Consider the following 9,106-nt stretch of genomic DNA (forward strand, 5'->3'; position numbering starts at 1 on the left):
AGAGTATGACAATTACATAGATTACAACTTTGTTAAGAATCTATCTACCCATCTGATGTATTTCCTTTTTTTTTCCTTAAACTTGCTGCATTTTAAAGTAATTAATGGATTTTTCTCAATGTAAAAAAACAAACAAACAAACAAACAAAAAAAACAGATACCCAGGCCAACATGTCATGGATATAAAAAGTCAACAGGGCTGAAGTTAACAAACTAAAGATGTGTTTCTGAATAGCTTTATTGGTAAGGTTAAATGAAATTTGTCACCATCAAAATCTCAGGGAATAAAGCTCTAAAGTTAACCTTATATTTCCAAAGTGTGTTTCTTCTAAGGGGAAGAAAATCTGCCAAGGAACATAATGCTAAGTGTGGGGTTGTGCCGAATAAAGAAAAGAAATGGGTGGTCGGCTGTGAAATCTTCCTCCGGCATCAACATGCAGAAGGTGGCGACTCCTGCTGTGGCCGCCGCAGCCTCCGTACCCTCCTCATTCACTTCCACAAAGGACTTGTGGACAATTTTTGATATAAAAAGATCTCTGGCTCCTGACATGCCAGAGAGATCAGCTTTGCTACTATTAAAGAGATCCTGCACACCCAGGCGGGTGAGGTCAGAGTTGAGAATGTAGCTCTCTTCCAGTTTGAACCTGGGCAACTTGACATTGACCTCAATGATATCCAGATTCTCAGGTTTGGTCCACTCCTGCAGTTTTTCCAAAGTCAATTGTTTCTCAATCTGGAATTAGAGTAAGGAGAAAAGAAAGAAGAGGTAAAGTTGATTTTATGGAAGTAATAAATTATTATTTAAATGAATGGGTTCATAATAATGATTGCTAATAGGTTTCCTTCACATTTTGTGCCAAAAAAGATTCCATTTAGAGAATTTAATTTTTGTCTGGCATTGGTGAAACAGAACAGAGCTATGCTCTAAGTCATCAAGGGTCCAAGTAAAGGACTTTGGATATCGGGGCCATCATCTATCCATCACATACTCCCTCTACAAACCCACTCATCCACTCTCCTCCATCCTCCTATCCCTCCCTCCCTCCCTCCATCTATCCATCCATCCATCCCATTCATTTCTCCATCCTCCCATCCCTCCCTCCTCAGGGCGTACTAAACCCCTACCACACTGGATTACTATGATAGGCCATGACAGTTTTTATTACCCTAATTAGTTAAGTGATACAAGAAAAATTTCTAAAGGTCCCTACTATTTACTCTGAAAGCTACTGGACCTGTAGCAATCTGTAAATCAAGTGTTGAGGTAGTTTCTAATAACTTTAGCTTCTAGGTAAAAATTAAAAAGTTAGATGATGTGTTAGACCTAGTTCTTAATTGAAAATGGGGGTAATAATTGCACCCATCTTATAGCATTGTTTTGAACACTGAGGTGATATCTAGAAAGTGCTTGGCACATGATAGTGCTATATAATGTTAAGTATTAACATTACTACTACTATTACTACTACTACTACTAGTCTAGAATAGAATCATCATTCCATCTGTATTAGTGATGTGATAATTCCTTTCATGAAATTGGAGACTTACACTTTGAAATCAGAAAAGACTGATTTGGAAACACAACTAAAAGAAGGAACACATTGATTTTGCAAATGATTAACCCTTCCTGATAACAAGTTTTAGTTGGGTAGAGGCAAACCACACAGTAGGCTAAGGACACTGAAGAAAAACTGTAATCCTCACAATTTTGCATATTTCTAACTCTGGAAAGAGAGGCCTTGTCCTTTAAATTATACACAACGAAAACATTATGCCAAGTTCATATTAGTTGAAATCAACATGGCACATGAATCTTCTCTTTCATGAAGAATTTTAATTGATGAGTTATGTGAACTGTGATGAAAGTGGATAGTGTACTAATAGGATAAAGCTATAAAGTAAAATGTTTGGGTTTTAAAATCTTTTTCCTCATCTTACTATAATTTCCTTTAAGGTTAAGTCAAGAGACTTCCCATGAGTTGCAACTAACCAAAGTGATATTTAGTATAAATTTCTAGATGTTCCCCATCACAACTATTTGCTGAAAGTTGGGCATCTTGAAATTTAAACTTAGGGCTTCTGAGCTAGGAAGGTAGCACACAGTAGAATGCTTGCTTAGCATGCATAGGGCCCTGAGTTTGATCTCTAGCACTGCAAATTAATAACAATAACAATAACAATGATGATGATGATGATAAATTCAAGGCTTTATAACAGTAATTGCTGATGGGTTATATTTACAAAGAAATGGCAAAGCAGTGGACAGGAATGTTCAGGTAAAGCCAGTGAACACATAACAAGTACCCACCATGCAACATCGATACAGGAAGAATCAATGTAGCGAAAGGAAACACAAATTATGAGGAGCCAGTTACCTTCTTCAGACCTGTGGAATCGTCCTCAATATCATCTGGCAGCAGAATAATCATGCTGAGCTCCTTGCCTTGGTAAGGCAGTTCCAGCACCCGACACTTAAGGTCCTGGATGTAGCCATATGGAAATTTTTTCTTCTGATACATCATCTTCACTGTTTTTGTGTCTTTCTAAATAGTTAAGAAAAAAATCACTTAAATTGTTCTCTATGTTATTTTAGAGTAGAGGAACTTGGGGTCTGGGTGTGTAGCTGTGGGCTGGGGGGAGAATGTGTGCTTAGGAAGGCCATGAATTCAACACTCTCTCAATAAAAGAATAATTTGGGGACCGTTTCATCACCTGACCTTATTCAGTCTGAATGGTGCATCGGTTGTGGACTTCTTCATGAATTTCTCCTGCCAGTTTCCCTTGAAGTAGATGGCATTCACCAGCACGAGTTTAGTCATATTATCAACCACACCTGGAGCCAACAGTTCTGGAATTTTCCCTGAAAAAATAAAGTGAGCTTTTTGAAAGCTCTATATTGGAATTGCAAATTTGAACTGACAATTTAAATGCAATTCAAATGTGCGCTTTGTACTTAATTTCCTTTTAACATAGTGTTGGTTAAGAAAGCCTGACTGGAGTGTTCCTAATTTTAATAAACCAACTTGTAAGGCAGACCAGGATGGCATACAAAACATCTCAAAGGAGCCAATACTTTTAAACAATTCAAATGTGGGGGCTGGGGGCGTAGCTCAGTGGTTTAACACATGATTAGCATGCATGAGCTCTAGGTTCTATCTCCGGCACCTCAAAAAATAATTTGTTTTTAGAAGTCGTTAAAGCAAGTCAAATGTGCTCAAAACCTAAAAACAAGAAAACTCCTTTCCTGGATTGTGTGTAAGCAATCAGTGTTATTTTATAAATGGCTATGTTTTTACAGTAAAAAAAAAAAAAAAAAAAAAAAAAATCCTTCACAGAAGTGTTTTTGGTTACTCGTTCCTTCTTCAAATCTGCCAAGCAAAAGCCTACTCTGGCCAAAAAAAGATTTTAACAAATATCCAAACAGTAGATGAATCAGTCCACTCAAACAAAGGCTCCACCCGGAGGAGCCAGGCACTGCCCAGAACAACTGTAATATAAGACAGCTGTTCTCAGGGTTCCTGGACACACAATATGTTAGAAGAGAGGCATAGTAAGATATATAAATTGAGCCCTGACCCACCACCACAGTCCCCACTCATCATACCTGATTTACTGGATTAGATGACGGCAGTGGTTTGTGAATACTGATTCCATGTATTCTTACATTAAGTAACTTTGGGCAGGCATTTTACTCCTTTTATTCTGCATCAATGTTGGTTTTAATTTTAAAATGTAATTTGGGAAACCTTATGGGAGGAAGCTATTTCTTCATTAGTTCTGCATCTGTTAAATTATGTCTACATTTCTTCTTTGATGAATTTCTGACATCTGAGAGCTGCCCAGCTAAGGGGCACTGAAAAATTCACACATGGGGTATATAGTTCAGGATTTAGGAGGTAGTGGGAAGAAGAGGAAATAAGATGCAGACAAGGAAGGTGGATGGAGGGAAAGAACCTATACATAATGATTCTGCCACAGTTTGGATAAGTATCCCCCAAAGGCCTATGTGTGGAAGGCGTGGTCCCAAGCCTGTGCTGCTGTAGGGAGGTGGTGGAACACTTAAGAGGTGGGGCCTAGTGGAAGGTCTTTAAGTCATTAGGAGTGTCCCCTTGAAACTCAAAGTAGGGGCTGGGGTTATAGCTCAATGGTAGAGTGCTTGCCTAGCACAGATGAGGCACTGGGTTGGCTCCTCAGCACCACATAAAAAATAAATAAAATATATATCTATTTTTTTAAAAAAAAACTCTAAGGATTGTGGAAGGCCTGTGGAATGCCAGGATGCCAATCCATCCTTCTTCTTCTTTTTTTTTTGTCAAACTGGGGCCTTGCACAATCTAGGTAAGTGCTCTGGGACTGAAGGGCAACCGCAGTTCTTCTTCCTCTTTCTTTTAATATCTGCCCATGTGACCTCCTGTGCCATACTCCCTACCATGATGTACTGTGCTGCCACAGGCCCCAAAGCTACAGGGCTAATCAGCCAGGGATTGAAACCTCCAAAAATATGAGCCAAAATCAACCCTTTCTTTCTACAAGCTGTTTCTCTCTCCGGTATTTGTTATTGTAACAAATAAAGCTAACACAGATTCCATGCTGCAGATCTCTTACCTTCTGTCTGACCTTTGACCCACTGGTTTATGGCCTTTCTCGAGTCCTCATAGGCATTCTGAAAATCCACACTGGCCAAGTCAGCACCATACTTTTCCTGAGTTGAAGCCAAGAACTCCTATTCAAAAAAAAAAAAAAACATGAATAACTCCTACTACATACCGAAAGTGGTTTTCTAAAATCTTGAAAAGCAACAGAAATTGTCCTAAAAGACTATAATTCATTGCAACATGAAAGTTCTAATCCTTATGATTTTTTTTTATAGTCAAAAACATAACCCCATCTTAACAATTTGTAAGGGTAGAGCAGTTTGGTAGTAGTAAGTTTGACTCTTGTAATATTTTTTTCAGTACTAGGGATTCCACCTAGGGTCTCACAAGTGCTAGACAAATGCTCTCCCACTGAGTTACACCCTCAATCATTTTGTGAAATTTTAATTTTGAGTCAGTGTCTCTCTAAGTTGCCCAGGGTGGCCTCACACTTAACAATCCTGCTGCCTCAGCCTCCCAGAGAGCTGAGATTACAGGCATGAGCCACTGACCCTCACACTTTTGGTGTTACATAAAGCATAATGATTCTTTTCAAACGCTAGACTAATGTCATAAATAAGTGAATACTGATTGTTCTAAGAAGTGAATCATGGGATTTGCTCCTGCTTTAATCAAACATCCAGAGTGATCTCTTCATTGCAAAGGCTATAATACAAAAACCACCACGTTAGTTAATGGGAGTGCTGTTTGTTGTGTTTTCATTCTGTATTGTTTTTATAAATGTGAGTAAATATTAAAACCAACTTGATTGTGCTGGAAAAAAAATCTGCACCTTCTGGTGGAGTTTTAGAATATAAAGTACAAAATACTTACAGGGAGGAAGTTATAGGTTTTCTCTCCATATAACCTATTTGCAAGTTTCAGAATATAGAAGGCTCCATGTTTGTTCATTTCCGCGTTCAGACTCTGAAATCTTGAATGAATGTCCTCAACTATATCGAAATGAAAAGTCTAAAATAGAGAAAACATTCTTTTTGCCACCATTTGTTTTGAAATTATAAAGTGATTCTTTGGTGTTTGCTTCCATCAAATCGAATTACTGTCTTTATTATCCCCAATTATTGATGATACCCAACCCGATACTTTATGAATTTGTGATAGGAGAACAAAAAAATAGGGAATCCAAAATTTATGACTTGGTGAGGCATAACAATTGCATTAAAAACTGCTTTTACACTTTTTTTTTTTTTTGGTTACAATTATGGTGCCACAAATGTGAGTGGTTGATACATTAAATATTTACATGTCTGCTTCTTCCCTACATCCCCCGTCCAAAGAAAGTCCCAAAAGGCATGTTTCTAGTCTTGATATTTTATTTTACTGAAAGTTCTCAGGAATAACAGTAAAAATAAGAATCATCCTTTATATCATACTACAAAAATATTACAAATTGAGGCCTTTTCCTTTGATGAACCTATTCGCATCCACAATTCACTTATTTAAAAAGTACTTTTTAAAAGTTAACATTATGGCAGAAGTTTAATTTTTCATGTGTCAGTTAGAAATCAAGAAGCCGTTATAGTTTTATGAGTCCTGGGCTGGTTCCTCGATTTGAAGACACAAAGAACAAAACCACTCAGCATCCAAAGTCCACATTACTCTCTGAGATCTGCAGTGTTTGTGTTGTTACTAAGATCAACCTGTTTCAATAAAACTGGGGAGAGAAAACCTTAAGACTATTCTTTGCGGAGGTTATAAAGTCCCTGGAAGTTCTCAAAAATAGAACCCTGCAAAAAAAAAAAAAAAAAAAAAAAGCAACTAATGGCATTAGAGGCTTTGTAAAAAGGTGGAGCTTTCAGATCTGCATGGATGCATATCAAAGCACTGCAGTTGAAGCATTGAACTTCAGCCCAGGGCTACACCTTTGTGAAAATAGGTACAGTGTGATGTGTGGCAGGTGTCTTAGAAAACCCTCCACGTTTATACTCCTCTCTAAGTCTTGAGAGGACATCAAGCACGAATGTCCCCTGCGTGTCCAATAAGAAAAGCAAGGAAGAGAGATACCCCTGCCTCTTTTCTTGCTGAAAAAAGTGATCTTCCATATCACCAGAGGTTTGGTCCTGCTCCCAAGCTCCTGGGCTTCCCAGTTCCCCATCTGCTTCAGGGCCCTTCTACTATGCCACCAGCCCACAGAGAAAGGCACAGGGGTGAGCCGTGGGAATACAAGATCACACAGTTGTTTTTTTTCCCTGTCCCTACAAAAAGACAACTTCTTCATTGTAGTGCATTCCCCATGTGAAAATTAATCTCATGCTCAAAGACGATGCTATATAACAAGTACTAGCAAAGCAAAAACTGGAAACTGCTAGCTCTGGGGAGGTAAAAGGACTTACAGAAAATGTGTCAAAGATGTACTCCCTGGTATAAAAGTACCACCCAGCAGGGACTGTGTTGGCTTTGTTCACTGCTGTATCCTTAGCAAAACAAAAAAACATAGTGTCTGGCACATAATAGGTGCTCAGTAAAGATAATGAATAAAAGCTTGCAGGCAGATGGACTGTTTTGAGGGCTTTTCTCAGAGTCTAAATTTCAACATGGACAGCTGTTGAACACAGTTCAACATACAGTTTTAAAAACACACTGCAAGAGCTCAAAGATGCAACTATTCAGCACAGACTTTAGCTGGGAGAGGGCAGGGAGAGCAAGCCATTTTTGTTTCTGCTGACCTTGGAAAGCTGTGCTGCAGTATTGCCTCTGGTTCCCAGAAACACCATGCCCATCGCAGATGAAATGCTGAAGGGAGAGATGAAGATGTTTCCAGTAGGATTATTTTCACTCAGGGCGAGGAACAGGTCCAAGGCAAAAAGAGTGTTTGCTGTGCTCAGCTTCTCCATGGTGAAGGCTTTAAGACAGAACAAAGATCCCACATTGTTCCCAGCCCACACACCAGCAAATAAGGCCACCCTCCTTCCCTAGCATCTTCCTCAATTTGTGTCCACCACCCCTCAATACTCTGGAACCTGGACTTTGCCCACCCAGGCCTCCAGCCCCTTTTTTGGATCTTTCCTTTCCCCAGGAGGCTCAAACCCTCTCCCATGCCCATGAAGGTGGAGTCTGACTTCAGGAGAAGCCCAGGATCAGGACCTAGGGTGTCCTAACCTGCTCTCACTTTGCAGACTGGTGAGCCTGACAAGGGGCCCAGGTCCACTCAGTGGCCTTGGCCTGACCCCCAGCCCTGGGTCCATCCCACCTACTAAGAACACATACATTTGAGAACACATACATTTCTGTCCCTTTGTTTCAAATACCTTGTTCATTTGGGCAATAAATCATTGCCTACATTTTCCGGAAGAATATTTCTAATAGAAAAAAAAATCATAGCAATCTACCATGCATTAAAAAAAAATCTGGCAAAGATATCATTACTAAAATAATTATTCTCATTTTGGAGATTCAGTAGCAAATGTTTAAGAGGTCAAGGGCCCAAAGTCTCAGAGCTGGTGTAGGATATGAGGATTTGAAAGTCCAACACAGTCCAGGGTCAGGTGGGCAGGGCAGGGGAGTGGGGACAAGTGTCCTCCATTATTTTCACAGAAGAGATGCTATCTGCTATGGGGAGGTCCTGATGGGCGATTCCAGCTTGGCTGCCCATCTATCCATCCGGATCTTAACTCTCAGAGCTTTAGTTTCCCCCAAGTACAGACCAAAGAGAACCCTGCTGGCTGCTCAGCGTGAGTGCCAAGTTGAATTCTCACTGGGATCACAAGGCCCCCTCCTCTCCCTGCCTTTCCCTCTCTGCGACTAGCTACCAGGTCCTGGAATTGCCTGGAAACCATCACACACAGCGCCGCCGCCGAGGGATAGAAACATTTCGATCTCAGCTTTCCGTGGCGCATTTTGGCTGGGAAAACGGGTGTCCTCCCTCCCTTCTTTTCAGGCCATTCGGGCAGTGCATCCCATGGCGATCGCCGCGTGGCGCTGGGGACCCAGTGTGGTCTCCACGGTGGGAAGCCCAGCGGGCAGCGGACGCCATGGTGGGCGACGCTGGGAAGTGTAGGAGCCGATGGGCAGGGAGGGCACAGGTGGGCCTGGGTGGGGCTGAGTGGGAAGCTGGCAGCACCGCCCACCCACCCACCTACCTACCTGCTGCGCCACCCGCCCGGCCTTACCAGCTGCGCGGCGCCCCGGCTCCGGGCAGGGTGAGTGGTGTGGGAGGGGAGTGCCAAGCCCGCTGCAGCCCTTATAGAATGCGGAAGGGGAGTGTCAGTGTGGCCCCGGGCAGGCGGAGCAGCGGCCCTTTCCGTTGGTGTCTGCCTGGAGTCCAGGCTTCCAGGATTTGATAAAAGCAGAAATCTGCCTGGGATGACGCACTGCCTCTGCAGGGACTCAGCACTTTTCTCAGATCGAGGCCTGTCCCAAACCTCTGGCAGCCCCATAAATTATTATTAATAATATTTTTACTAAAGTGTGAATGACTGGGATGATATAATGTGTCAGTTCTTACAGGGCAA

General features: G+C 41.3%; 1 protein-coding gene across 2 annotated transcripts; it reads right to left on the bottom strand.

The window, feature by feature from the left end:
• Positions 1-220: 220 nt before the first annotated feature.
• Positions 221-8,866, bottom strand: Serpinb1 (serpin family B member 1). Of its 2 annotated transcripts, none has more exons than XM_027954815.2 (7): positions 8,765-8,866; positions 7,322-7,497; positions 5,469-5,606; positions 4,606-4,723; positions 2,718-2,860; positions 2,376-2,543; positions 221-733 (listed from the first exon to the last, which is right to left on the bottom strand). In XM_027954815.2, the coding sequence occupies exons 2-7, from the start codon at positions 7,487-7,489 to the stop codon at positions 329-331; spliced, it is 1,140 nt and encodes a 379-aa protein (XP_027810616.1). In that variant the 5' UTR covers positions 7,490-7,497; positions 8,765-8,866; the 3' UTR covers positions 221-328. The 2 variants fall into 2 exon arrangements, with proteins under 2 accessions (XP_027810616.1, XP_027810617.1); XM_027954816.2 differs by having other exon boundaries at positions 8,739-8,842.
• Positions 8,867-9,106: the final 240 nt, after the last annotated feature.

Source organism: Marmota flaviventris, chromosome 6 (genome assembly GCF_047511675.1).
Source record: "Marmota flaviventris isolate mMarFla1 chromosome 6, mMarFla1.hap1, whole genome shotgun sequence".
NCBI classification, from domain to species: domain Eukaryota; kingdom Metazoa; phylum Chordata; class Mammalia; order Rodentia; family Sciuridae; genus Marmota; species Marmota flaviventris.